The sequence below is a fragment of the Madurella fahalii genome (assembly GCF_045866475.1).
Source record: "Madurella fahalii IFM 68171 DNA, scaffold_1, whole genome shotgun sequence".
Taxonomy (NCBI): domain Eukaryota; kingdom Fungi; phylum Ascomycota; class Sordariomycetes; order Sordariales; genus Madurella; species Madurella fahalii.
This window is the reverse complement of record NW_027263971.1, coordinates 5,182,619-5,210,608: the sequence shown is the minus strand read 5'-3', so window position 1 is coordinate 5,210,608 and position 27,990 is coordinate 5,182,619. Positions and strand designations below refer to the sequence as shown.

The 27,990-nt window shown below is 57.6% G+C and overlaps 10 protein-coding genes across 10 annotated transcripts; 5 read left to right on the top strand and 5 right to left on the bottom strand.

Annotated features, from left to right (window-relative positions):
* Positions 1-229: 229 nt before the first annotated feature.
* MFIFM68171_01601 (uncharacterized protein) lies at positions 230-1,617 on the bottom strand (the record flags this gene model as incomplete). Its single annotated transcript, XM_071057023.1, has 4 exons — positions 230-288; positions 349-1,269; positions 1,317-1,450; positions 1,502-1,617. The coding sequence occupies 4 exons, from the start codon at positions 1,615-1,617 to the stop codon at positions 230-232; spliced, it is 1,230 nt and encodes a 409-aa protein (XP_070913124.1).
* Positions 1,618-2,628: 1,011 nt separating this feature from the next.
* On the top strand, positions 2,629-4,706 carry NUA3 (putative component of NuA3 histone acetyltransferase complex; the record flags this gene model as incomplete). The annotated part of the gene is made up of 2 exons (XM_071057022.1): positions 2,629-2,692; positions 2,752-4,706. 2 exons carry the CDS (start codon positions 2,629-2,631, stop codon positions 4,704-4,706), a joined length of 2,019 nt encoding a protein of 672 aa, XP_070913123.1.
* Positions 4,707-5,725: 1,019 nt separating this feature from the next.
* Positions 5,726-6,836, top strand: MFIFM68171_01599 (Pal1 cell morphology protein-domain-containing protein; the record flags this gene model as incomplete). The annotated part of the gene is made up of 4 exons (XM_071057021.1): positions 5,726-5,927; positions 6,043-6,071; positions 6,141-6,284; positions 6,348-6,836. 4 exons carry the CDS (start codon positions 5,726-5,728, stop codon positions 6,834-6,836), a joined length of 864 nt encoding a protein of 287 aa, XP_070913122.1.
* A 798-nt stretch (positions 6,837-7,634) lies between these two features.
* On the bottom strand, positions 7,635-8,953 carry MFIFM68171_01598 (Putative trans-sulfuration enzyme; the record flags this gene model as incomplete). Its single annotated transcript, XM_071057020.1, has 2 exons — positions 7,635-8,699; positions 8,756-8,953. 2 exons carry the CDS (start codon positions 8,951-8,953, stop codon positions 7,635-7,637), a joined length of 1,263 nt encoding a protein of 420 aa, XP_070913121.1.
* Positions 8,954-9,868: 915 nt separating this feature from the next.
* On the top strand, positions 9,869-10,499 carry MFIFM68171_01597 (Trafficking protein particle complex subunit; the record flags this gene model as incomplete). The annotated part of the gene is made up of 3 exons (XM_071057019.1): positions 9,869-9,884; positions 9,931-10,075; positions 10,154-10,499. 3 exons carry the CDS (start codon positions 9,869-9,871, stop codon positions 10,497-10,499), a joined length of 507 nt encoding a protein of 168 aa, XP_070913120.1.
* Positions 10,500-10,653: 154 nt separating this feature from the next.
* Positions 10,654-11,620, bottom strand: RPN10 (proteasome regulatory particle base subunit rpn10; the record flags this gene model as incomplete). Its single annotated transcript, XM_071057018.1, has 2 exons — positions 10,654-11,259; positions 11,330-11,620. The coding sequence occupies 2 exons, from the start codon at positions 11,618-11,620 to the stop codon at positions 10,654-10,656; spliced, it is 897 nt and encodes a 298-aa protein (XP_070913119.1).
* A 627-nt stretch (positions 11,621-12,247) lies between these two features.
* Positions 12,248-13,514, top strand: MFIFM68171_01595 (Borealin N-terminal domain-containing protein; the record flags this gene model as incomplete). Its single annotated transcript, XM_071057017.1, has 3 exons — positions 12,248-12,449; positions 12,501-12,789; positions 12,845-13,514. The coding sequence occupies 3 exons, from the start codon at positions 12,248-12,250 to the stop codon at positions 13,512-13,514; spliced, it is 1,161 nt and encodes a 386-aa protein (XP_070913118.1).
* Positions 13,515-13,875: 361 nt separating this feature from the next.
* Positions 13,876-14,953, bottom strand: TMA22 (Translation machinery-associated protein 22; the record flags this gene model as incomplete). Its single annotated transcript, XM_071057016.1, has 5 exons — positions 13,876-14,070; positions 14,209-14,426; positions 14,559-14,646; positions 14,735-14,754; positions 14,908-14,953. The coding sequence occupies 5 exons, from the start codon at positions 14,951-14,953 to the stop codon at positions 13,876-13,878; spliced, it is 567 nt and encodes a 188-aa protein (XP_070913117.1).
* A 1,827-nt stretch (positions 14,954-16,780) lies between these two features.
* Positions 16,781-19,840, top strand: MFIFM68171_01593 (Verprolin; the record flags this gene model as incomplete). Its single annotated transcript, XM_071057015.1, has 1 exon — positions 16,781-19,840. The coding sequence occupies one exon, from the start codon at positions 16,781-16,783 to the stop codon at positions 19,838-19,840; it is 3,060 nt and encodes a 1,019-aa protein (XP_070913116.1).
* A 1,021-nt stretch (positions 19,841-20,861) lies between these two features.
* MFIFM68171_01592 (Transcriptional regulator STP4) lies at positions 20,862-25,361 on the bottom strand (the record flags this gene model as incomplete). Its single annotated transcript, XM_071057014.1, has 5 exons — positions 20,862-23,836; positions 23,888-24,011; positions 24,065-24,711; positions 24,776-24,871; positions 24,980-25,361. The coding sequence occupies 5 exons, from the start codon at positions 25,359-25,361 to the stop codon at positions 20,862-20,864; spliced, it is 4,224 nt and encodes a 1,407-aa protein (XP_070913115.1).
* Positions 25,362-27,990: the final 2,629 nt, after the last annotated feature.

Sequence of the window (27,990 nt, the reverse complement as noted above, 5' to 3'; positions counted from 1 at the left end):
CCCACGGTTTGATAGAGATACCAGCGTTTTAGTGTCGGGAATTCGAGCCAGGCTCGTAGCGTATGCTACGTGATGATGCAGAGGTTGTGCTGCATACGAAGTTCAGATTCCAGACAGCCTATCTTGCTTGTAATCTGAGACTCCCTATCGTGACTTGACTTATCAAGGATGCATTGGCGCATCCGGAATCCCATAATACTGCGCGTCATCAAACCAGGAGTGCCGACACTCACTTCCGCCTAGTCAGGACCCTCTCGAGCGTTTCTATAAGTCTCTCTATCTCGTCCACTGCACGATATTAGTTCCACACCGCAAGCACAGGTCAGCTTAGGAGGCCCAGCCACTCACCAGTGTTATAATGCACCATACTAACCCTCACGACACCCTCGTCCCCGAGCCCCAACGTCTCATTCACCAACCGCACAGAGTAAAACGAACCCCACCGGAACCCAAAATTACTCTCCTTCTCCACCTCCTCAACCAGCTCCCTCGACCCCCACTTTTCAACCGTGAAACTAATAGTTGGCACTCTTACGTTTACATCCGCACTCCTCTCCCCCCAAACAGTTACGTCGGAGCGTGCGTTGAGCCAGCGTAGCAGCGTCTCCTGTAGTTTGCTCTCCTGCGCGACGATGCCGTCCCACTTCGGTGTCTCCCCGTGCCCGCCGTCGAGGTACTCCACCACGGCAGGGATGCCGTGCACGAGCTCGTAGCTGGACCCGGCCAGTGCAAGCTTGTCCTCCAGGGTGGAGTGCGATTTGAAGAAGTGGCCGAGGGAGCGGAGAGCGGACTGAGCGAGGGGGCTGGCGTAGAGGATCGAGCAGTGGGGGCCGTAGACCTTGTACCAGGAGAACGAGTACAAGTCGACGCCGAGGTCCTTGACATCGATCTTCCGGTGAGGGGCGTAGGCTACTGCGTCGACGCAAACGAGCGCGTTGGGGTTGCGCGCGTGGACGGTCGCGGCGATGGCCTTGAGGTCGTGGATGCTGCCGAGGATGTTACTTGCGTGGGTGCAAGTGACGAGACGGGTCCTGTCCGTTAGGAGAACTGCGAGGTCTGATGCGAGGAGCTTGGGGTTAGTTTTACCATCAGGGGCGTCGGCGTTAGCCCTCCACCATTTGAGGACCAGCTTTTGCCGCGCGGCGAGGTCGACCCACGGCGCGATGTTTGCTTCATGGTCGAGCGCCGAGACAACCAACTCGTCGCCTTCCTCAAAGTTCAAGGCATAGGATACGTTCCGAAACAGCTGCGTGGTGGAGGGCCCAATCACTGAGCCAGGTTAGACAGTGCTGGAGAATGTTCGGGGGCCGACATACCAATCTCATCCTCCGAAGCACCAATGTACTTTGCCGCCGCAGTGTAACCTTCATTGTAGCGGTCGGTAGCCTTCTTTCCTGTAGCGTAGCTAGCTCCGAGCTGAACATTGGTGTTCAAAAGATAGTCTCGGATGCTGAGGTGTGGTTAACGCGAGCCTTAAGCCCAACAGCCAGGTACTAATTACCGTTCAGCAACTGCCCTGAGGGTTTGGCTACCGCCGGCATTGTCAAGATAGACTTGATCTCTAGCCAATGCGGGGAAGTTTCCCCTCACTTCGTCCAGATCAAGGGACTTGGTCATCGTGGCTAGACTAAGGGCCTTATGTCTGAGAGGAGAATGGAATGGTAGAAGGGTGATACGGAAAAAAGAGAACCGCTATCAAGATCTAGTAGAGTAAACTTTGAGCCAAAGATGAAAACTACAGTTTGTTGGCCGCGAACTATCCTCGGAGCGCCGCATCGGAGTGGAACAGGAGGCTAGATGACCTGCCATGCTCGGTGAGGTGGATAACATGGTTCACCAGCCCCATTGGACGGTGGATCAGCCAACCTGGGCGCCAATTCGGCAGTCAAAGACAGGTTGCCCGAGCATCACGAAAGGGAGATCTCGATGGGTCTCGCCAGGGCGCGAGGGACCGGTCTCACGAGCTCAGCTATTGAGCCGCATGCCCACGGGGGCCAGCTGAAGAGGCATAATTAGCAACGCGACGATCGTACTCCAAAGGGAGAACGGTCGGCGGCTCCATGCAGCTCCTGCTTCTGGTGTTTCAGCGATCTCCAAACAGACGCCACAGCTTAGCAGCGATCGAGGCCAGGAACCTGGAATGCACCAACGGGAGCGCGCACGACTCGGCATGCTGTTAGCACGTAGCGCCAGGGGCGAGCGAAGGAGGGCATATGGCATGAACGATACACAGCGGTACCGTGGGCGCTGCGCTCGTGCCCACTACCAATCCTCCTCAGGTAGCGGAAAGAACAGGCGCTTCGGGCGTCATGCAAGACTTGGGCATGTCCCATTTTGCGTTGTATTGCCCCAGCGGGCGAATTAGAGCAATCATGCGATCGGGAAGGCTGCTCTGTCGGGGGGTTGCCAATCGTGGTGGGGTCTCAGGGGGGGGAGCCATGGTATCTCGAATGGTGGGGCCAAAAAAATCCGGACCCACAGTAGGTAAAATACTATGGAGAGATCGGGGACACTGCATGGTATTTCACCCCGATATCAGCCCACATCTTCAGAGCCTCCCTTCTTCTGCTACATGCGCTCTCGGAGCACGCCGGATTCTTGTTAAACACGCTCAATTGATTGCTTACGATGAAGAGAAAAGCGGAGGCACCTGCCAACGGAAAGAAGCAGGCCAAGAAGCGGTCCAAGCACAGTATTTCGCCCTCAGCTTCCTCGCCTTTGTCGACCCAGCTTGATGCTGACCTACGCTAGCTCTAACCGACGAAGAAGCCAAAGCCCGCTTCCGGACAGGTCTCTTCGACAAGGCCGTCCTCGCCAAGTACACCTCGCAATATGCTTCATCCACACCATACAAGCATGGCGTGATTTCCGAGCTGGTCAACGATGCACTCCTGCGCAAGGTCCGCGCCGAGATCAAGGCCAATGTCCACTTTACCCCCAAAGAGACCGACATCTACAAGATCCACCAGAGCGGCGACCTCGCAAACCTCGACGGCCTGGACGACGAGGCTCTGGCGAAGCTGCCCTCGCTTCTCGCTTTGCGCGATGCCCTCTACTCGCAGGCCTTCCGCGACTATGTCTCCCACATCACCGGCTGCGGCCCCCTGAGCGGGCGCAAGACCGACATGGCCATCAATGTGTACACCCCCGGCTGCTATCTCCTGTGCCACGACGATGTTATCGGCTCTCGCAAGGTCAGCTACATCTTGTACCTGACCGATCCAGATACCCCCTGGCAGCCGGAATGGGGCGGTGCCCTCCGGCTCTTCCCTGTGGTGGATCGTGAGGGCAAGGATGGCGAGGTGGCCAAGACGCCGCTTCCCGACCCCGTCAAGGTCATCCCCCCATCTTGGAACCAACTCTCGTTCTTTGCCGTGCAGCCGGGCGAGTCTTTCCACGATGTCGAGGAGGTCTATCATGCCGCCTCCAAGGAGGAACTGGAGAGGAACGGCGGTCGCATCCGCATGGCTATCAGTGGCTGGTTTCACATTCCCCAAATGGGGGAAGACGGCTGGGTTGAGGGAGCCGAGGAGAAGGCCGCTCACAAGAGCGGGCTGATGCAACTACAGGGTAATCCCGACCAGTACGACCGTCCGGAGGCAAAGCCCGTCGAGGTCGAGAGTGAGGACAGCCGAGACAGCGACGACTTCCCCCTTGACGAGGCCGGTCTCGAGTTCCTTCTCAAGTACATTGCCCCCACATATCTGACACCAGACACAATTGAGCGGATCGGCGACCACTTCGAGGAGGAGTTTAGCATCACCTTGCCCGACATACTACATCCCAAATTTGCCGAGAAACTCCGCCAGTATGTGGAGTCCCAGGAAGCCAAGCCGTTGCCGGAGGACAGCGAAGATATTGAGAAGGGGGCTTGGAAGGTCGCCTGCCCTCCCCATAAGCACCGGTACCTCTACCTGCAACCCGGAGAGCCCAGTTTGGAAGCCTCCCCATTGAAAGAGCTGTTTGAAGTCCTATTGCCATCCAAGCAGTTCTGTTTGTGGCTGCAGATGGCGACGCGCTCCAAGATCCAGAGCCATGACCTGGTGGCCCGGCGGTTCCGTCATGGCAAGGACTACACGCTTGCCACTGGGCACGAAGGCAAGCCTAGGTTAGAGCTGAATATTGGCCTCACCCCTACCGAGGGCTGGGGCGATGTCGACGACGATGACGATGACGATGATAACGCCAGTTCAGAGGTCTCGTCCGAAGATGAAGCGGTTCAAAACAACAAGCGGAGCAAAAAGGGCAGCGCAAACGGTAAGGACAAGGGTAAAGGTAAGGCGGGGCGCAGCGATGCCCAATCCAAGGGTAAAGGCAAGGCCATTGATAAGAGTGTGGGCCCAGACGAGGAAGACGGCGAGGTTGGCGGCCACGAAGTGTACATGGCTGGCGACGACGACAACGACGAGGATGCAGCGATATACAAGAGAAGCGCAGAGGATGACAACATCCTCTTCTTCCAGGCGGCGTCTTGGAACAAGATGACGATCGTGCTTCGTGACAGCGGAACACTACGCTTTGTCAAGTACGTTAGCCGGAGCGCTAAAGGCGACAGGTGGGATGTTAGTGGCACGTTCGAGATTGAAGAGCAGGACGAAGACCCTGACGAAGCGGATATCGGTGAAGGTTCTGGAGTCGGAGTGCTAGACGACTCAGAGGAGGAGTTCAAAGGCTTCTCGAGCAGCGAGGAGAGCGACTCTGACTAAGCCAGATGTTGGCCAAGGGAAATTATTTCGATGCAATGCCATTCTGAGTAAGATGTCGCCTTGTCTCGATTGATGCTTGTGCCGCGGTGATCATGAGGGGCTCGACCTGTGTGTGCTGGTCAAGCTGCCTTGCGACAAACAGGGTCGTAACCACGGGGCCCTCGATACTCCTCGGCAAGACAAGCTCCGGTTCTCCTCCCATCCGAGGTTGGACGGATCAGGTAAATCGGGCTATTGAGTTCTCTCATCGATCGGCGTGGCGAACATACTGTTGGGCTCGGGGCTCAAACCATGGGTTGACAGGGGTGGTCAATATCGAAGAGGGGCAGAAGCTGGAGCGGTTGCATCACAACGTGGCGCTGCCTGCATCCAAGAAGGCACGGCAGACACCGAAAGTCCGACCATGGCCGCATGACCATGGGAATTTGCCAGCCTCGAGATTCGGCGGACAATTCCTAAATTGTGAGTAGGGGTTGCTGCGAAGGTAAACACTCTCGATAAGACCTAAGAGTGCGGCTGCCATGTGCATGGCCCTCGCACTGGTCTATGGGCTGTGGGAACGGGTTATGGCTGGTGTTCGTCTCACCTCGACGACCCTTGAACCAGTCTGCCGGTGCTGCCGGAGTGCCGGGCAACTCCATGATCCGCCCAAATTAGCGGGAACCGCGGGCCCCCATTGCCCAATCTCTGCTGGGAAAATTCAGAGGACGGAGCCCACAGGGGCTGGCACCGCCCGGGCAGGGAGCCAACCAGAGCCACTCCCGCTGCACCTTCCGGCGGGGGATCCCATTGCTGACGAGAACCACGATCGGCCCAAGCCCATCCATCCCGTCCCACTGATCTGGATTCTGCATGCCCCAGACACTGCTTCAATTTTCACCTGATCGTTTTAACTTCCGCCCTGCTCCTTTTCTGTATTGGCTTTGCGTATAAACTTCTGATACCCCGGCGCTTTATTATTGTTGAGAGAGCGACTGCTTTTCTTCTCCTAATTGCCTCGCCGTGTACCCACTGTAACAATGCCGATTCGCAACCCCTTCGCCCGCCGACCCGGCGCCATCGCGGTCCAGGATGAGAACCAGCGCCCCGGTTCGGCCGCTGGAAAGACCGATGCCGCGTCACCAGGGTTTGAGAAAGTGGATACAGTCGGATCAATGGCGTCGGCGGCGTTCAGCATTCGCAGTAGAAGAAGCCAGGACACGGGCGAGTACAAGATGAGTGGTGAGGGTCCCTCCGTCAGCCCCTCCCCCGCCAAACATACCCCTCTCAAGACCGGCCGTCCGCCGCTTTCCCCATCTTCACTAGTTCTCTGGGCTCACATCTTGGTTTTCTGCAGTGGTCAATGACAGTGGAGTCTACCTACCCGTATGTTACATCGCATTGGCCGTAGAATGGCTTTACCGGACAAGGCTGTCTAACACGGAACAAATTTAGCCATCTCCTATAGAAAAGGAAGCGACCTGGCCCAGGCGGTACCTCTCTCGAACGTCAAGTGACAAGAGCAGCGTCAGCGCCAGCGGCGAGATCGAGCACTTTCCCATCTCTCGAGAGTCGTTCGACTCGTACAGGCGTTCATTTGTGTGTTTCACCTCTTCCTTTCTCTCCCATACCGCGAACAAAAGCTGACAAACCCCACCCCAGGACATTTGCGCCAAGAGCCCGGTCATCCAGCCCGTCGACTCGATCCTCCCGCCGCGCCAGAGCCTCGACTCGAAACGATTCCCTGGTGCTGTGCCGAGGTCTGCGCTCAGTCTTGAGCAGCAGCGACTGCGGCAATGGCAATTCGAGCGGGAGCCGCCCACGCCGGAGGAGAATTTCGAGGATGTCGGCTTGAACGATTCGAATGAGAACAAACAGCAGCCGCAGAAGAAGAGGGGTTTCTTTGCCAAGTTTGGAGGGGATGCCGCACCCCCGTCTCCGACGGCGCCACACGATCAGACTTCTGCCGGTGGCGGTGGAACGGCTGTGTCGAGGTTTTTGCCGCTGCCCGGTCGGAAGAGAGCGCAGAGCGGGAGCGGGCAGGGCGCGGAGTTGGGGGCCATACCGGTGATCATGGTCAGTGCTGGGCTGGACAAGACGCCTGCGGCACCCCCCGCGGCCGCCCTACAGTCACAGGAAGTTCAGTCGTGAGTGGCCTGCTCAGCATTGCATCAGTTATTTTTCTTTTCGGCATACGATTTCGGTGGGTCCGGTGCCTTACTGCGGCAGGGCTTCGGGGAGGAGGCGTGTCAGACGGAGGTTTGAATGGTTTCTTTTTGCAGGCATTCATGCAACGATTAGACGGTCAGATTTAATGGTCATGATCACTCGCTTACAGGAGGGATACGAAGGTAACGAAGACTGGAACGGCGTTATAGGTCTGTGGGTTGGCTTGAAGAGATATTTAGGTACTACACTGATTAATGGCTAGTAATGTGAGCAACGATACGCGAGAGAAACCGTCTTCCCGGCCATGGCGTTGCAGAGTTGCTTAGAGGAAGGTTTCGCATTGCGCTGTAATGGGACTCGACTTACACCATATCGTGCCTTCCGGATTCGGACATCGATGCAGGGTTGTTTCACCACAGTTCACAGCAAAGTTGCCTCAAATTCCCTACTTCTGTCCTTACGTTCCCTCACAACACTTCGACTATGATATCCATTCACTCCCATGTAGACTTTTCTTATTTAGTGCAATTTTGAGGTTCCCGCGTCTCCGAAGCCTTGACAGTTAAGGTCACGCGGCCGCTGCCCAGTCAGCTGGAGAAAATTACGCAAGACACAAGTTCGGTCCGATGGTCGACAAGAAACCCACCCAGTTTGTGGCCTCCTCTCTATTTCTATCATAGAGTCGCCCAAAGGTATCTAGCGTCTCACAACTATCTACTATCTACCAGCGTGCTGCCATTGTAACGTTTAGATGGGTTCCAGGTATATATGTATGGACTCTCAGTCCTTCAGCTCCTCCTTTAGCGCCTGTAGACCCTGGAGCAAATCGTCCCTCAAGTCTTCCCAGCCCTCAACTCCAATGCTCACCCGCAACAACCTCTTGTCGATGGCCTTGTCGGTCATGGCACGCCACTCGATCAAACTCTCGATTCCTCCAAGGCTGGTGGCGTGATGGAATAGGAACAGCTTGCTCGGCAGCCGCTTTGCGTGTTGATCAGACTTGAGCCACAACGAAAAGACGGGACCGAAACCGTTCGGCATCTGCTTGCGCAGCCACGAGCCAGCGTCGGACGCCTCGGGCTGCTGGGATGCGTGCTGAATCTTGACGACCAAATCGGATACGACGTTCCCGCCAGCTTTCATTTGCGAAGCGAACCAGTCCACCAGGCGCTGCGTGCTCTCGCTCTGTCTCATCACCCGCAGTTCCAGCGTTCGCAGACTGCGCACCCCGAGCCACCCTTCGAGGCTGCCCATGACACCGCCCAGATGGAGCCGCTCCTCTTTCAGTGATTCAACCCAGCCGGGCTGGCTATCTTTGCCGTGCGCCAGGTCCGGCCGGACCGCTAGCACGCCACTTAGCATGTCGCTGTGGCCTCCAAAGTACTTAGTCCCGCTGTGCATGATAATGTCAACGCCGTGCTTGAACGGGTCCTGCAGGGGCGGCGGCGCAAACGTCGCATCGACGGTCAGATAGCAGCCCAGTTGGTCGGCCTTCTTGCGATAATAGGCCAGGTCGCGTGCCTCGCCCGTCGGGTTCAGGGGTGTCTCGACGTGGATGACGTCTCCCTTCTGTAGCTTGGCCAGGTCGTTTTCGTCCTCGAGCTCTAGTTGCTCAAGGCCGTTGAGCTTGTTTATCAGTTTCAAGCAGCCATGGCAGCCGTGGTAGCCACCACCGATGGCAACACGCTTCGGGTTGAGGAACACAATCATGGCGTAGAAAGCCGCCAAGCCCGATGCGTAGGTCACCGCGGGGCCACCAAGCAGCGAGGTCAGAATCGCTTCGTAACGAGTGGTATTTGGCGCGCTATCACGCGAGTAGATGTGAGAGTCATAGGGGGCGTTGGGCTTGTGACCATGTTAATTACATGCACTTTTCTATGTCTGGTATCTAGTGTACCTACATCGACGTTCAGCCATGGCTGCAGTTCATCCGGATTTCGCGAGTAGCGGAAGGTTGTGGAAACGTGTAGAGGCGGCGCCACTGCTTGGTGATTGTTGATGTAGTCATCGGCGTGGACGGAGCGAGATGCAAGGGACAACTGCTTGCCGAAGGCGGAGGCAAGTTGGTTCGGGCCGGCCTCGGCCGTCGGGGGTGTCATGATGTTCCGTTAGGCCTACGATTTCCGAAGTGACGATGTGGAAAACTCAGCACCTGTAAACCTGAAGACACCGGAGGGACACCAGGAAAATGAGAAGGGAGTTCTCTTTTATTTTGTTTTTTGGCTGCCAAAAGATGGACTTGGTCCCCGCAGACACCACCTGCTCCCTGCCCTCGGGTTCGATATCGGCGCGGGGCAGCCCCATTGCCGTGAATTCGTCATTGCAAGGGCGCGCTAATGCTCCTTGAATCAGACCATCAGACAACAGACATTCCTGATTCAACACGCGCTATAGTTGGAGCTTCTGAAAGCGGCCATCTCGAAGTCCAGTCTGTTCCATCAGAAGCTGTCACTTCCGGATGACTCGGCCGGCACTGTCACACACTCTCTCCGTCACCCTAGAGAAGACGGCATAGCCAAATATCTCAACAGACCCGCCTACGGTTCGCCCATGTTGAGAACAAGGACCCGTCGATGTGGAACTCGGACAAATCCCCACATTGGCGCCGTTTGCATATACAACCCCTGTCCGTATCGCGGCTCAAGGGCACGCTGTCGTAGAATGAGCAACTTTGTCCGTATATGGAGGTGTTCATCTTCCGGCGCTATGTAGTCTTCTCGTTTATGTTCAACTTTACTCTCCATACCTTACATAAGAGGAAGCGCTTTCCAACTCTGGCTATTGAAATGGCTGGCCCAGGGGATTGCATACACATCCCTAACCCTATATTCTAAGCCTTCGGGCCCCACACGGGCCAGCCAACCGGCGATATTCACAACCAGCAGCATCCATCCAAAGGCGACACACGGCGACTCTAGATGTCGCTGCAGATTCCCGAGCCAACGCTGATTGATGCCGACCTCCCCATACGTCTCTAGGGTGGCATTTAAAGAATCCCACCTTAAGCCCATGAAATGAGATTACCGCCATGTACGTCTCATCTCCTCATCCACACTCAATTGAACATCTGACAAAGCTGATGTGAACATCACCAGGACCGTCTTCGCTCTCATCATCATAAACAAGGCGGGAGGCCTGATCTACAACCGAACTTTTCACGAGGGCGGTCTGAACAAGATCAGCACCAATGATTATCTCGTTCTAGCGGGCACTTTCCATGGGTATGGCTCTCACAACTGGCCCCGTTCGTTCCTCATAGTTATCCGTCATCGTGCTCACCCAAAGTCAAAAAACAAAAGCGTTCACGCCATCACAGCTCGCCTGAGCCCGATCAAGAACCCAGCCGCCAACAGGAGTTCAACCTCTTCAGTGGGCGGTCTGACACGGCCGGACCCGCCATCAGGCCTCGAGGTGCTGGAGTCGGAGAACTTCCGCATGCAGTGCTTCACCACGCTCACGGGCATCAAGTTCCTGTTGTTTACCGACACCACGCAGGCAAACGTAGACCTTACCATGAGACGCGTCTACGACATGTACACGGACTACGTCATGAAGAACCCCTTCTACCAGTTGGAGATGCCGGTGCGCTGCGACATGTTCGACCGGAAGCTATCATCGTACATTAGGGAGATCAACAATAGGTAGCATTCCATTTTCGAGGGTGAAAGAGCGTCGTCGAGCAGGAGTTATCGGGCGTTTGTGCCAAGGGAATAATCCTTTTTGTTCATGCCAAGCTGTTGTCTATTTCTACAGAGCTCCCCATTTAACCCTGCCCCATAATGTGCGATCGTGCATCTTATTACGAGGTGTCCATCTTGTCGGCATCGTCTGATTTGCCCCCTTTGTCATCATCCTTCTTGCTGCCGCTCGGCTGGCCATCCTTGTCCAGCAGCGGCGTTGATTCGCCCTCTTCCTTGACGCTCTCTAGACTGTTCTTCTTGGCCGCCTCGGCCTCCTCGCGCGCACGCTTCTCCTGCCGCGCTTTCTCTTCCTCCATGCTCATGCGTAGAGCCAAGGCAAGCTCGGGGTCCTGAGACGGGTCGACGCCAAAGGGGAAATCCTCGGTCGCGGCACCGCCAGCATCACCTCCGCTAGCGGCGCTGGCTCCCTCGCCAAGCATGATGGGCGTCGAAATAAGTTGGTCGCTCAGCAGCTTTGAGCTCGGCGGGATAACAACCAAGTGGGAGCCGTCGGTGGTACCCTTAACCTCGCGGTTGAATGCCTCCAACTTTGCCTGGTTGTCCTCGTCCATATCACCAAAGAGCACAAAGTCGACGCTGGTGGTGTACTTCTTCATCTTCCTGGCGAGCTGGACCAGCTCACGCTCGCCCTCTTCGATAGGGGAGCATACAAAGACGATGATGCGTGCCCTCTGAGACTTGTTCTGCCGGTGCTTGAGTGCGAGCTGTTGGGCGCGCGGCGGGGTCAGCCTGCAAGCCGACATGCAGCATACGTCTCGTCGCTCATCAACTTACGCTTGCCACTTGGATGCCCGTCGTCAGATGAGCCGAGCCGCGGATCTTCTTCTTTGTCCGGTGCAAGCCCTCGAGGATCTTGCCCTGATCGTTTGTGAGCGTCACCAGCACTTCGGGACCCTTGCCCCCCATGCTCATCAACCCGACCGACGACTCGGGATTGCCCTGCGTGACATTCTGAAAGATGATGTTGACCGCATCGCTCTGCGCATCGAAGCGGGTGGGTGTATAGTCGCCGTTTCTGCTGCTCTCACTGTTGTCCACCACGATCATGACCGCCTCGAGAACCATCTTGCCGAGCTTGTTTGGGCAAACAAGCAACGAGTATTTCGTACGGATTGCCTTGGTGGTAGTCGTGCCGGGATTTCTGATCGGATGCAGTCGCCTTGTTACTCCAAGAAATCCGGCGGTCGGGGTTACGTTGCGAATGCTCGTGGGGCGTGGCGTTGGGAAGGGTTGAATGGGATAAGGGTTGAATGGGATCTTGAAGCGACAGAGCTGCCGTCTGCTAAAGGTACGTAAGGCGGTTCAGCCTGGAGGCGCTGAGCCGAGCTGGGCTGGGCTGGGCTGGGCACGAGCACGGACATCGATCGGGGAGCCTCATGTCGCACTGTGCAGTGATTTCACTTGATTGCTGGGACCCACATCCATCAGAGCCCCACCTCTCAAGTTGCTTACCGCAGAGCCAAAATGATCGGCCCCGGCCCGGCGCTCGCTTTGTTTACTTTGCGAAACGCGGACCACTCACATCACAGAGCGCGCATCCCTTTCCACAATTCATCTTCCACTTTTGCAATTATACACCCGAACTCAACAATTTACCCCAGCCAGAGCACTTTGCTTTCAATCGCACAATCGCACAAGCACCGCAATTCGAATCCCCATCCTCAGCGCTGTCTCGGAGACTCGAATCATCTCATGCCTCCCATCCGCGACAAGGAACGCAAGTCGGAGCAATCCATCATGTACAACGAGGAGCAGACGGCGGTCAACATGATGAGCCAAAAGGTCCCAACAAAGGACGGAAACCCCCAAGCCCGGGAGAGCCCGCTCAAGAAGAGGAGGGCGGGGATCACTCTCGCGCAAAAGCAGGCATTGATCGACAACCTCCAGCTCGAGAGTATGTTTGCGCCGTGAAGGGCCCGAGGACGCGACGCTGACAGTTCTGTAGTCACCGAGCGTGCGCGCAAACTCCGAGCAAACTACAACATCCACGCGCAAAGTCTTCGTACGCGGATAGAAATACGCGTCAATCGCATTCCCCTATCATTGCGCAAGTTCAAAATGGGCGATCTCTTGCAGAAATACTCGTCGGAACAGCAGCAAAAACCCAACACAGCTACAGACACCACCAGGGGCCCTCCCGTTCCGGCGAAGGATCCTGTATCGTCACGGCCACCCTCGCAGCGAGCACCCGCACCTGCGGCGCCTCATTCAGCGCGTCCGCCGAAGAGGCTCAGGTTAGCTCGCGTTGCTTTCTACAAAACGAATTACTATGCTAACAATTTTGCGCAGCCATGAAATCTCTGGTGGAGACAAGGAGAATGATGTTGAAAACATTGAGAACCCCAAGAAGAAGGCGCGCAGCAACGCAACCGGCGATATTGGGCGCGGCTATCCAGCCCACGTCCTCTCGCCGACTACATCCAACTCACGAGTAGCGCCCCACCGGACCATTGCGACACCAGGTAGATCCGGCATCGCACGTCCCGCAGTAACCCCTGGAAGGGCGGCGGTGGCGACCAACATTCTCAGCAACATGGTCGACAAAGCACGGGGAGCACGGGCAGCCCCGACGGCGCGCAAGACGACCATTTCGACCACGGCGAGCTCAACCAACGGCACCGGGACGACGGCGGCCAAAAGGAAGAGGGGCGCTACGGTCACAGCAGGAGCCCCTCAACCACCGTCAAGGCCTGCGACGCGGACTGCGCGGCGAGCTAGTGACGACAGCGAGTCCAGCGACGCCAGCACGTCTACGGTGGTGAGGAAGCGGCCGGCGACGGCGCCGCCCGGGGCAGCCCCCAAACTTCCAGGCCCTCCGGCAACAAGCAAAAGGACGGTCATGGGCACCATCAGGAGAGGAGTGACGACGGGCACGACAAGGAAAGTGCCCGCGGCTAAAGCGGGGACGACACCCGCTTCTACGACCGGCACCGGGAGGGTCTTGAGAAAGCGGGCTTGATTGCCCTAGGGCGGTCGCGTGATTTTGCCGGCGTTTACGGGCTACGGAACCTGGTCGGGGTTGTCGTGTATCATTTAGGCGATTGGTCGGGGGCGCATGGTCTGGCGTTTGTCGGTGCTGGAAAGATGATAGGATACGGGATAGGGGCGTCAAAACAGGGCATAATTCACAGGGATGGCCGGGCCCCGGGCTATGGGGGAAAGGAGTCATCGGGAATCATTGCTAGCGAAGGGCGGAATTGTTTTTGTTTACTGTAACCCATTGGGATAATATGGATCCTCTTGGCGGGATGCTTACTCCAAACCACCCCTTTTCCCCAAAACACCACCTCGACCAGCCAACCATCCTCGGCCAACCCACCTCAACCGGCCGTGGCCTTTTTCTTCTTGTCTTCCACAAGCTCGATGTTGTCCTCGGGAATGTCCTTGTATTTCTCCAGCAAGAACTCCTCAATCTCGCCGCTTACATCGCCCTGCACCACGATCTCTTCCCCGCCGCTGGGCGTCTTGGTCACGGACGAACCGGTCGCGAACTTTTTGCCAAAGTCCTTGGCTACCTGATTCTCACGGGCACATTAACAACCGGAATCGTTAACCCCACGAGGGAAAAAACAAGAGGGGGGGGGGGAGGGGGGGGGCAAGGGGAAGGAAGAAAAAAATAAAGAAAAAGGGAACGAAAAATAACAAAGACGGACCTTTTTCAGTTCGAGGCCAAACGCCTCGAGCCCGGACACGGACGTGACAAACTTGCGCTTGTTGCGCTCGATCCGCTTGATGGTCACGACGCTCTTGGCCAGCTTGTCGGCGTGCTTCTGCTCCGCTGCCTCGGCCTTGGCCGCCTTCTTGGCCGCGTCCTTGGCCGCGCGCTCCTGCGCCTGTACCGACAGGGAGGCGGTGGCTGCTTCGAGGGCTTCTGTATGCCGGGGTAAGGGAGAAAGGGCGATTAGCTTTTTTTTTTTTTTTTTTTGTCGAGGAAGAAGAAGAAGAAGGAAGGCGGAGGGGGATGGGTTGGGGTGTTTGGTAAAGCGGGAATGCTAGGACGAACCTGGTGACCATATCCTCTGGTAGAGGTCTGGGTGGTGTTTTTCAAGCCATTCTTGACACTTTTTGGTTGTGCCGCCGTATTCGCAGTACTTTTTTGCGGGGAAGTGTATCAGCAAGTTGGTTGGTTGGATGGATGAAGAGAGTGAGAATTGTAGGTCGGGAGACACGTATTCATACCTCGGGCGGAAGAGTGCACACTGGTATCGACCGTAGATGTCAGTGTAAAGTTGGTTGTCGCAATAGGGGTTTTAGGTGGTGCAGCGACGTCACGCGAGCGGGAGGGTGGGCTAAAGGTAGAGGAGGGGCAGTGTTTCGTGTCTCTCCATCTCTCTCTGTCTCTCTCTACTTACCGCCGCAGTAAACTACCTCGCGGCCGACTGGCGCGGGCTCAGCCATGCCTGGCTGGGTAGGGAGTAATGTATTCGGAAGTGTAGTGGCAGGCGCGTGCTGCTGTAGATGAGGGCGGGTTATTGCAGGAGTCCTGGTCGGCTTGTCGGGGTTGCCCTAGTCGCGCTGCTTAGCTGTTGCCCCTCCTTCGCCATTGGGCCTGCGGGGTGTTGCTTGATGGCGGGGCAGCCAGCACAACGCATCAGAAAGGCGGAGAGCATTGTTTGGCTGGGGCAGAATCTCTCCAATGGCACGCGTCGATAGCCTCCAAGATGATCCACATTACTTCTCAGCATCTGTTTGAGCTGTTCGATGGCGGCAGGCGAGCGGTTCAACTCGTTCCATCTCTGGATGCCCAAGCTTGTTCAGAATTAGATGTAACGCTAGATGTGCTGTCGTCGAATCCCAACGCGCCGGGATTCGGATTCGATCCGCCGTTAATCTCCTCTCTAAATCATTTACGCTTGGGGAGGAGAGCAATATACGGTGTTACCAGCGGTTGCGGTTCAATGCAAGCTGCTCTCAAGCTTGATCTCTGCAGGCACAACATGCCACTCACACTCATTTTCCCCTTCTCATGGACAGGCGCCGGGCATCACCTCACAGCTTGCATTCTAGCAGTAGCGATTATTGCCGGAGAGGAAATGATGGCTCACGATGATGCAGGTAATCAGCCGAGAAAATCCAGCACCCGATGCAGCTTACCGCCTACACACAGTCGGTGCAGCAGAGATGGATGGTGATGTCGCCAGCAGCAGGACGATCTTGTGTCTCTCAACCCCAGACTCTTTTGTGACCGCCGTGTTGGCGCATCAAATGGTGCCAATGTTGGACAAAATAGGAAATGGAGAATGATGGCAGCAACCCAGATGGGGACGACTGTGAACCAGATGAGCGGCTGCACCAACGGATCGGACGACAACACGAACCTAATACCTATTTTCGCGCGACGGATTCGGTTCCTGGTTCATGACTGCATCAACCTTGATATGCATTTCTTGCAGATACTACAGTACACTACGTAGTGTATCCACGACACAACATGCTCCTCACAGCTTGGCATCGCCGACCCGACACTTGTGGGGAATCACGGAAACGGTGTGTGGTTCATCTGCGTCGACAGCCAGCCGGGTCCAATCGATGTGAGAGAGTGCTCGTGTAAGCGCCCGCTCGACCTCCTCACGTTGCACCGGGCCCTCTCATTGGCTACAACTCTCTGCACTCTGCACTCCACGACGTCTTCATTGGCGCGCGCCTTATGTCCGCATGGCATTTATCGATTCGCTCCCAAGCCTTCTGTCGTGGCTGTGTCGATGCTGATTCGCTCGTGGGTGTCGATATCGTCGTGGTGGTGGTGCCCGACTCGTGCTAGTGCGCCTACTCTTCCTGGCTTGTCGCCGCAGAGCACCCGCCAGGGCGAACGCCATGATCGGTCCAGCGTCCCATCTGCGCTTCTCGGGATTCCAGTGCCACGTCGTGTGTGGTCGTGGAAAGAAAGCGGGAACTGGGCGGCAAGCCCATCCGTGGCCGTCCGTTAACCGCTCTGGTGGGTATGGCTCGAATACCTTATTCTTCAATTTGTTTCCTTATATTCTGTCCACTTTCCAGTCACCTGTCTAGGTGCAGTTGGCTCTGTCTATCTTCTTTTCTTGTGCAGTTCCAAGAATAGTGCTTCGTTGAGCGAAGCCGGTCCTGTCGTTTACCTCCTCCCTTTTTTCCTAATTGCCGTTACATTTTCCGGCGCAGGACATACTTCGGGCTTACCTACAGGGTCTATTTCCATGTTTATCTGACGCTATATTCTTACTATATTGATCCAAATACAAACCAACAACCATGTCCGACCTTGTGTTTCTACCGAGAACCACATTCCGGCCGCCTTCCCCGCAGGGCCGGAGGAGGCAGGCTCGGCCACTTAATCCCATAATGGAGGAGCCTGAGCAGACAAGAGACTCGCTCGTTGACCGGAGGAGGAGAACCAAGCAGTCAAGCGATAAGATCGAGCAGTGGCTCTCCCCTTTGAGCGACCACTTCCCCACACCAAGGGGCATGCACTTCCTTGCTGCACCGGTCTTACCTGCGACCCCGTCTTGCGTGTCGAGCGACTGCGAAGCCGATCTTGACAACGACGACGCCAGCTCAGAGGCCTCCTCGACGAACCAATCTCTACAGTGGAATAACGACAACAGGAACAACGACAGCAACAACCGCGAAAGCATGATGACCGATGTGACCGAATTTGACGATCTCTACGATGTCTCTGATGACGAAGTTCAACGAAAGCAACGCCTACAAGCGAATGGCATCGGCCGGCAGCGGAGTTCAAGGAGCATGAGAAGGACCTCGAGGGCGTCCTTTGAGGTACGGAGATCGTTGACTCCGCTCGTCATCCCGGAGGAACCCGAAGTCGTGGTCACGAAGAAAGTTGTGTCGCCAATCCCACCAACACCGCCATCCACAGTTGCCATGTCACCCGCCATCAAGAGCCTCATGGAACTGCGTCAGGCACAGGAGATCCCCCGCATTTCTGCACCGCCGTCTCTCGACGGGAGTATAAATTCGGAGGAGCTAGCGGCAATGTCCGCTCCCCCCACCCCCATGATCGGAGCCAAAGAGAACGTCGATGATGAGTGGTCAGGGGTACGTCTGCAGCCGGGCGCGCTCGAGACCCTCCAGGCGCTCTCCGGCAGCGAATCCGAGTACGAGGAGGAGCCGACGCGGGTCATCGAAGTCCCAAGGGAGATGACCGAGATGCGGCAGCAACTTCCGCGCCTGGTGACCGGCGCCGGCCCCGCCCGGGCCCCTTCTCACCGGCAATCCCTCGCCGAGCTGAGCAAACTTGAGATACCTTCTCCGGGAGGCTTCTTCTCGGAACTTTCATCCGCGAGCCGGCTCACCTGGAATATGGGCAGCCAGCCGGAGGACTCAAATCCTCCTACTTCCACCACCGCAGAGAACTTCTACAAAACTCCCTGGAGCCGGTCCGATGGCAACGTCCCGCCGCCCCCGCCGCCCCCGCCGCGGCCTCTGCACCTTGACGATCTCCCGTCTGCGATTGTCGAGCGCGTCATCGAGCTACCTACTGATGTGAATCCGGAAGACCTTCCGACGGCAATCCGGGTGGAGTCAACTCCGGTGCCCGTCACTGCGATTAGGGTACCTCCCACCCCGAAGCAGCAGTCTGAGGCCCCCGCTTCTGAGGCCGTGGTTGAGGAGCCTTCATCCCCTATCGATGTTAACGAGATTATCACCGAGTACGACCCTGATTACCTCGCAAAGCAGGAGGAGAATGCCTTGTCCCACATGGGCCGTACCGAGATGTGGTTGGCGGCCCAGCGGGCCTACCTGCAGGGTATTCCCGGCTTCTCTGAGGAGAGCGAGGCTGCAGAAGCTTCTGATCAAGAAGAGACCGAATCAGAGAGCAAGCCTGAAGTCCCACCCAAGGACCCGATAACCGAAGTGGAACAAGCCGGGCCCAAGAAGAAGGCGGTCCGCTTTTCTGAAGCCGTTCTCAAAGAGAGCGTTCCCCGCAGCCTCCCGTCAAAGCTCATCCGCCAGGAGTCTGCTTACTACCGCGCCTTCACCGATGCTGCGGTGCGGACCTGCCACAACGATGTCTTTATTCACCGCCAGCCTCGCTTTGAGGCGCTCCAAGCCCAGCGCATCTCGCTCAAGGATGCGCACCGCAACCAGTTGCTCGGCAAGTTTCAGCTTTCGGTGGTGCCCCAGTCGGCCAAGAAGCGCATGAGCACCAATGTGGTTCGTGGCGACGACAACCTCGTCGACGACCCGGAGAAGCTCCGTGCCGACAAGGAAGCCGAGGCCCTCTCCCAGATGAGCATAGCTTCCTGGCAGGTTGCTGCTACCAAGTTGCTCAACGGCGGCCGCCTCATCTCCGCTCCTGTGGCCAAGCGCCTCGCGCGCCAAAGCCGCATGGCGCCCGGCGCCTATGGTGTCAGCCGTGACCGCGCCCGCATCCTAGACCTCGCCGGCCAGGGCGCCTGCGACTGGGCATGGCACGCGGCTTTGCAATACCCCAACACCAAGATCTACACGGTCACCACCAAGGCCATCCGCCAGCTGAGCAACAGTAACATCCGCGGCCCGCCGAACCACAGGCAGGTTGCTGTCGACTCTCTCGCCAAGCTGCCCTTTGCCGACGACCAGTTTGATCTCATCTCGGCACGGGAGCTGCACGCGGTGGTCAAGCTCTTCGGCGAGAACGGCGTAGACGAGTGGAACGCTTGTCTCCAGGAGTGCATGCGCGTGCTCAAGCCCGGCGGCTACCTCGAGTTCAGCCTCCTCGACGCCGACATTATGAACGCCGGCCCGCTCGGCAACGCCAAGGCAGTCGAGTTCGGTTTCGCCCTGCAGACGCTCGGCTACGACCCCAACCCGACGCGCTCTTTCCTCGCGCGCCTGGACGCCGCCGGGTTCGACGACGTCCGCCGCGCGTGGCTCTGTCTCCCCGTCGGGCCCAAGCGCCCGTCCCGTCCGGCCGCCCCTGCCGCGAACTCGAGGGACTCCACCTCGGGCGCGTCGGTCAAGGTGCATCAGCTCGATGCTATCGTCTCGGGATCGACCGAGAACGTGGCCGCCGTCACTGGCGTCGCGGCGGGCTGGAGCTGGGAGAGGTGGCTGCTCCGCGCCGAGATGGAGAAGGCGGCAGGCGAGCTCCGGCTGGCCGATACTGTCAACCCCGGTGAGGCGATGCACGAGGCGGGCAAGATGATCGCCGATGTGCACGCCGTTGTGGAGGAGGGCCGCGGGATGGGGTCCATGTTCCGCATGCTGAAGGGGTACGCGAAGAAGCCCGTGCCGGCGCCCGTGGACGTGATGGATTTGGATAGGAGCGGGTCGATCCGGATCTGCCTAGATACCGCCTCGCTCTATTGAAGCTGGGGCAGTGGCACAGCATGTAATCGGGGGGGGGGGGGGGGTACACAAAGAAGGACACACAGACTGGGTTATATAACGGAGGAGGGGCTGGCATGGTGATACCCTTGAGTGACAACTTCACTTCGTAGTACTTGTTCAGAATTATAACTATCTTTCAAACATTTGCTGCCCTTTGCCGTGTCTCGCTGATCAACACTCCCCCTCGGTTGACTCATCTTTTCCAGACGAGATTAGTAAGTGTAGATCACACAACCCTAACCCCCCTCTACTCAGAGAACAACCATCACCTCACCAGCAGAGGGACATGCAGGGTGGCGTTGAAATCAGAACTACTCTTATACGGAGTTACAATGGTCGCTGGTGATCGCAGACAAGATGCAATAGTTCCATTCACCCAGATAAATTCCGACAATCCGCCCTGCTTTTATGGTCATCAACCCCCCCAACCCCCAACACCCCACCCTCTCCGATAACATGCTGCTCCTCATCCGTCCAAGTAAACAAGAGTAGCCGTCTGTCTCTGCCTAGACCAGACGCGAAGTGATCGCACATGCCCATTAGCTCGTCAGTCTAGCCTATGACAAGCTATACCCAAGGGGCCTCAAGCCGGAACATAAATCCAAACTTCGAGTCGAACGCCTTCCCACGCCAGAAACGGAAAAAAAAAAAAAAAAAGCCGCCGAAGTATGAAATCCGTCTCCCGCATTATACCAAATAAAATAAACTTGCAAGCGCCGTCGCTGGGAAAGAGAAAAAAAAAGTGGAACGTCGTGCATTAGGAAAAATAATAGGATATCAGAGACCCATTCCCAAATATGTGGTAACTATGTACATTACTATGGCCCTCCGTCGAAGCAGAAAGTAGTAGGTGGTAGTAGCAAGTTGTACTCGCAGGCTGAGCAATGCTGCATGCGTGGCATACAACATTGGGCTGGGCCGGACTCTGTCGGAGGGCAGGCGAGCGTCAACGAATACAGGAAACCCACTCTCGTCATCTCATCGCTTTTACAAAAGCTGACTAATCCGTATCCATAACATCAGGCGGTGCTGGTGAGCCAAGCGTCACCTCGGGACGCAACATCTGACGTTTTGCCTCGGGTACTGTGGCAGCGCCAGGCGGCTGCTGATCAGGCTGGCTTGCTGGCCTGCTTGATTCCCTCGCCTCGATCTCCATCGATTCTCCTTCTCTTTCTTGAGGCGAGATAGCGACCTGGATTTCTGATTTCGATTCGGCTTCTAATTCTGGTTCCGATTCTGATTGTCGCTCTAGTTGCCGCTCCAGTTGCCGCTCTTGTTCGTGCGAAGCGAACTGAGCGGACGATGCAGGTTGGGCCTGCGGTTCGGGGTATTGTTTTGGTTGTCGTTGTTCCTCTTCCTCCTCTCCTTCTTCTTCTCGTCGGCTGGTCTGCATCGCCTCCTTCTCCTCGACGCGTGCGGGAGTAGCATCGACGTCCGGCATTTGTTCCTCGTTTGCGCTGCGCTCGCCATCTCCTTGTTCCATGCTGACATCTCGTTGCTGGTAGGAAGGCTGTGGCTGCGAGACCTCCCGGGAATCTTGTGTCTCTGTTTCCATGTCCAACTCCTTGCCCTTCTCCGTGCTCGCAGTCGTCGGCGTCCTCGTCATCGAATCCTTCCTCGTACTAGTGTTGCCGCTTCCGCTACCAGCAGTCTTAGGCGTCGATGGGACAATCACATTCAGCACGCAATCATCCAGGTGCTCATAGAACTCCTGAGCTGTGGCGAACTGGCTTTGGCATATGCTGCACTTGGCTCCGATCCCGCCGGCTCGTCCCGCTGTGGTTAAGATCATCTTTCTGCTGTTGGGGGGGGTCTGTTCCACGTTGTGCACTGCCGTCAGGTGACGCTTGAATACGTCCGCTCGATTGAAGGCCTTCTCGTAAGGGGTTCCGGCTCCCGGGCAAAATGGACACACCATCGTACCCTTGTAGTGTGTCAGCGCATGGCGATTCTTGTCATATTTGCGTGCAAACCCCTTAATGTGGTACTCGCATGTCTCAATAGGACACTTTTCCGGTCGTTCCTCCATATGCGTCAGCATGTGCGCTGCGAGGTCCTTGAAGACGCGACCACATTCAGGGTGAGGACAGCGGTTGCGGACAGACGAGGAGGACGGGCCTGGCGCATGAGGTAGCTCATCACTCTTAAGCGTCGGAGTGGGCGCAAGAAAACCGCTCTGCGAGCTTTGGATAATGATAGGCGGAGGGCCAACAGGGTTGATCCTGTCGAGAGAGGGCGCGAGCAAGGGCGGGCCGTGCGACTGCAAAGGTGCGAGCGGCGCGGGAGCAAGGCGCGGTGCCTCTAGCACCGGTGAGCGGCGATGGGGCGGTGAAATAAAATCGTGGACCGACTTGTAGTCCTGTGCTTCGTCCTCGCCGCTGGACCCGTCGTCCTGGTCTTGCACATCGATCGACTGCCGGACCTCGCGCATCCAGTCTTTCAGGATCGACATGGGCGGCCAGTCCCCACTGGCCTTGCCGCCGCGGTGAGGGTTGAAATGGGCTCGTCTGAGGTGCGCCGCAGCATTGTAGTACGCTCCATAGCGCTTCTGGGTGACGCAGGCTTTGCATTTGGCCAGCGGTATAACCGGCTGCGGGGAGCTGGGCGGATCTGGTGGTTGTGCGCAAACCCACCGCTTCACCAGTGCGGCGTGTTTCGCGTCGTTGTGCCTCCTTAACTCGTGCTCGCCTCGGAAACCCTCTGGGTACTCGTTGCACTTAGTGCAGTAGACTCTCCGGAGCGGTGGGCGCTGATATGCGGTCCGTATCCTCGGTGCAGCAATTGGCGAGGTTAGCATCTGAGGCCCCTGCCTCACAAATGTCGGGCTCCCCGCAACTGTATGCCGTCTTCCGGTATTCTCGATGGCCTGTGGTGAGGTGAGCATCCGGTCTGGTTCTCCCTTGAAGACATATATGTCTCTGTCCGGCTGGCCGTGGAGTGGGGGCCCCCAAGTAGTGGTGAGTGGCCGCATATCTGGGAGTGGCTTTCTCGCTTCCTCTCCTGATTTGGTCATGGGCGGCAGGACAAAAGACCCCTGCCTCATCGGAGGGCGTTGCTTGATGAATCCGTTGTAGAAGCTCCCTTCAATTTCCCCGCTCCCAAGAAACATGAGAAAATCTTTGCAAGTCGGAATACCACGCTCTGCCCATGAGCTCCTGCCCAAGAATACGCCAACAGAAACGAGTAGCTCGCGGTCATCGCTGGACATGTCCATGTCGTGTCCATCCAGCAGCATTGCCGACGATGATGCAAACATGCTGACGAGCGCCTTGTAGACAGCATGCATGGCCGCCGTCCCGGGCTGCGGCGGCGAATTGAAGCGTGGATTTGCCGCTCTGTCGACGAGAATCGTCTTCACAACGCTAAAGATGCAGAGCGCAAAGAAAATGGCTAGCCAATTCTTAGGGTCGAGGGTGCCGGGACGCATCATCATGCCGTCAAAGGACTGTAGAAACTGCGTCATGCAATTGTAGAGCAGGCGGAAGCGCCCGTAAGAGTCAGCATCGTCGAAAATTACGTGCGAGGTTGAGCTGCTCGGCTCGCCGTGGATTGCCGGGTCGGGCTGTTGAAGGTCGTAGAAGAGCGTTTCTCGAAGCAGAAGCTTGGCGCGGTACAGGATAGGGTATGTGATCGCCTCGGACTCGCGGTTCCCTGAAATCACGCCGCTGAGCTTGAGAAGCTGCCAAAAGTTGTACATGGTCCCGCTCATGTTCCAGCTAGCGGCGAGGACGTTGAGAATCGGCGGCGGTCTTTCGATGGCGTCCTTGGAAAAGGAAGCTAGTGTCGGGTTGGACGGCGGAAGGCTAGCAAGATCCTCTGTCCACCAAAAGCCATCATCAAAGTCCAGGTGTGTCTTGACCATCCTTGCAATTTCGGGGGGGATTACAAATGACCTCTCTAAGAAGTCGTTCATGTTTCGACGTATGGCAAGCGGGGATGTCATGGGTGTTTGCGCGTGTCTGGGTGAAATAGACGCTAGACGCCGTTCAGCAAAGCGGCCCGGTGTCCGGGGGGGAGCAGCCGTACCTGGGAGCATTATTTCGGCAAAGTTGACGAGCGAACCTCGGAAGCATCCGAGGGCTTTCCAAAAGTCACTGTCGGGCGAGTTCGTGAAGTCGGGGCAGAACCCACAAGGGTCATTCGAATCACACTAGGTTTTGTCAGCTGGAGAAAGGATCGCACCGGAGTTGATAGCCCACTCACTCCTTTTTTCAACACCCTGCAACGTAAGCAGGGCCCGACATCTCGGAGAAGCCGAAGTTCCTCGATGGACTCGAGCCTAGATTGCCCCACACGGCTGCGCTTCAGCGGCGGCAGTAGCGGATCGACTTCGGAGTCCACCGAGCCTCGGGGTCCCGCAGGATAATCGGACACAAACGAGTAACTCCTAAGCGAATCCCGATGGTCCTTCTGCTGGCTGCTTGTCGCAAGCGGAGCGAGTTGGAAGCTTGCGCCTGGGCGGGGGAGATAGAGTGGTGAGGTCGTCTGCTTAGCGTAATCGGCGCCGTAGCTCCGGTTCGACTGCTCGTTAAATACCAAGGGCGGCGTGCCCCCGACGGAGAGCCCCGAATCCCTTTTGCGCGGGGTAACATGCTCCTTTGCGTGCTGGTCCCGGTCGTCCCGATGTGGATAGCCGTAGATGTAGTGCATACACCGGTCGTCCCAACACTTGTACGAGTGATGGCTGCGGAAGCTCAGGGGTAGGCTGTCCCTCAACCGCAATGCCCGGGCGACGGGATCGTACTGCCCAAGATTCCGGTCCAGCCAAGCCGCGTAGCCTTCAGGGGCCTGGTCCCTGTAATAATGATACTTAAGAGCATCGAGAAACCTGGGGTCCTGGAGGTCGGTACCTAAATGCGTGCGAGAAGTAATGAGTGGCCCGGTCGTGGCGGGGGATGGCGACTGCGCACTTACCCTGGTCAACACAGGCCGTCTCGATACACTCGCACTGGTACTGCAGCGCTCTGGCCTCTTCAATGTCGGACAGAAGCGGGATGTTGTCCGATAATTCTAATCAACGGTGTATCAGACGAGGCTGGCGACGGAAATCGGAGGACGGGACAATCATTGAGGGGGGGGGGGAACATGAGACAGAAGAGAAGCAGAGGGGCAGCTCACGATTGTCGTCGGCGTATGCGCGAAGTACACGGAGCTTGTGGCGCAGCATCTCAAGCTCCACCTTGGTGTTGGGGCCATATTTTTGGGGGAGCAGCACGGCCAGCCTTGCCTGGATCTCGGCCTGCTGGTCCAGCAAGCGCTTGATGGTGGGATCCAGAGACGGGTCATACTGGGGTTGAAGAGAAGGAGGTGGAGGAGGAGGTGGTGGTGGTGGTGGAGCCACGGGCTGCTGCTGAGGTACGGCAGGCGGCGGAGCACCGGGGCCGGTGACGGGGGTGGTCAACACCGGAGGCGACGGCGCGGTCATTGAGTCGCGATCCGGGGGACGGGAGGGGGCTGACAGGGGCAGCAGGGGCGGCGGCGCAACCTTTTCGGCCGCCATGGCGTCGGCGTCGGCGTGCGTGTGCGTCGTCGGCGACGGCGACGGCGACGGCAAGCTGACGCTAGGGCACGGGGCACACGGGGCACGGGCACGGGTGCGGTGCGGTGCTGTGCGGCGCGGCACGGCACGCGGCAACGGCGTTGGCAGAGTTCAAACCCAGGCTTGGGCTGCTGGCTGACGGCAGAGCAACGACCTGGTCGGACGAGGCTGCTCTCGGCGGAGGCGGACGCGCGGCGGCTTGTTCGCCCACCAACCAGCTCCAACGGGGTTTTCTTCTTCGCGCATCAACGACAGGGGATTCGCCGTGCCGGCAGGCGCAACATGGTAGGAGTGTCGATGGGAAAGTCTGTGGCGGTGGCTCGACCAGGCGGAAATGCATCACAAGGCCATGGCGCGCAGTGGCTGATGGCAGTGGGCTGATAAATTGGCTAGCTCGGCTGGCGATGGGCGCTGGCGCTGGCGCTGTCCGGGTGCCATGAAGGTGTGTGCGTGCTGGGCGTGCTGTGCGTGCTGTGGGTGCTGGAGCGTGCTATGCGTGCCGGTGCGTGTCCAGAATTTTCGGTCGTGGATGGGCTTTCGCTCGCCGCTTGTTGGGGAATTATTAAACGGTCAAAGGGCCAATTGGAGAAGTGGGGCGCAACATGGACGACGAGACGATGAAGGAAGGCAAGGCGGAGGCAGGTAGATTAGCAGTTGGCATAGAGGTAATGTCTGGACCGGCCAGCCAAGCCTCTAAGGGCAAGTCACCTCCGGCCACACCTCAGGTTGGCCCTTGTCGCGCAAGTCAACGCAACCAAAGCTGCCCGTACACGGACGCCGCCTCTCATTTTCTCCCTCATCTCCGTCTGCACCCGGTAGCACGCACGCCCTGTGGCCCCAGCTCCCTCGCACCTCAAAAAACGCGCGAGTGGTCTGTCTCACAGCCCTCCCGCGTCTCCGCGTGGGGAGGGGGGCGGATGACAGACCCTCGCTCGGCTGGGAAATCGACTGGACGCCTCAACGCCCCGCAAGGGCGAGCTAGGGCAGAGCTCGGTGCTTTACCAGGCTTGGCATTGCCCAGACGCTAGACAAGCTGGGAGGGTCTGGAAGACCGTTGGAACACCGCTTTCCCTACAAACGTACAGCTTTGGCGTGTTACCGACGGGAATCTACTGCGTAACAGCACCGTTTTGGTCAGGTGCAGCGGCAGCTCTCGACACCTCGCCACTACCGAAGGCTGCACAATACAGAGCTACACACGTACGAACGTTCAGTGCGAAAGCACCATCCCCCCGGCCTCGGGCTGGTCGAAGCGACAAGCGACCGCGACATCCCATCATCGATGGCGGGGGAGGGGGGGGGGGGGAAAGAATGTAACAATTAAAACCTAACACCACCGCAACCCACATCACACAGTACGGGTGTACATCCCCAGCAGCGCATGCGGGCTGGCATGCAGTCCCGGGCCAGCAAACCAGGCGCCATCTCTGCCGACATGGCAATCCCACCCTGACGCGCCGGCTGCCCAATCGACGTCCTCGCCCTCTTCCCTCCTTGCCGAGGATGGTGCGGCCAAATCACCCAAGGCCCCAGCTGATTCGTCGACAGCTAGGTGCGTCTTCGCGAGGCGCACATCAAGGCCCCTTCGTGCTGATGACCGTGCTGTCTTGCCGCGGTGCGAATTGCTCGATGGGACGAAGCGATCGACGCAGCTCTCCCGGCCGCCGCTCCAGCCCAGCCGTGTCCCGAACGTCTTTGACTCAGGGCTAGGTGCCTTGGCCGCCGCTGATTGCGCCATGATCTCGCATGGCCCGCTTTTTGCAACCGCCTTCCTCTCCCGTCCATCGGACTCGACGCCCTTCTCAACGGCGTGACATCGGGCGGCTGCCGTGATTGGCCGAAGCCCACCTTTCCAGATTGCTCTCCCCGCCCTGTGCCATCAGCCTGGCGTTTGCAGCTCCCGCACAGCTCCTGCAGCTTTGGACGTGGCCCGCAAACTGCTGCACGCTGGCTGTCGACACCAGTTTTCCGTTTGGATCACCTTGGTCCGCCTAAAACACGCGCATGGAAACATGGGACATGGTAAAAAGATATCCAGGTCTTTCGGGATCAACGGCCTGTCTCCAGTGCCACACAGAATCGGCCTGATCTGGCATCGCCAATTCGATCAGCTCGACGCCACCGGCAGTTCCCGTGCAGAGCTACTCTGCTCGCAACGCGGCCGCCTAGCCCCGCAGAGCTGGCGATCCCCCCTCCCGCAGCTCTCTGCCGGAGCCTTCGGGAAAGGCAATTTATGTGACGGGAGTCTTGCAGCTAGTGTAACGTGTGGCACCATCTTTGCAAAACAGCGGCTAACGAGTGAGAATTGGCGCATCAGCGACATATTCATGCTGCTCCGCGGTTTCTCACCTGGCTACGACAGCGACCTCCGACGGTCCGACTTGGGAAGGACCTCTAGCGGGATCACACATGGAGCCACGCACGGCCCCTTCCCATGGATGCTCCATCGAATGGCTGTCACCAGCCACCCTCCATCACAACCCCAGCAAAGTTCGAGGCCCTTATCGGCGCGCTTCGTCGCTTCTCCATCCTCACTGGACGGTCAGGCAGAGAGCACGGGAAGCCCTGCCGGCCTCCAGCCACACAAATT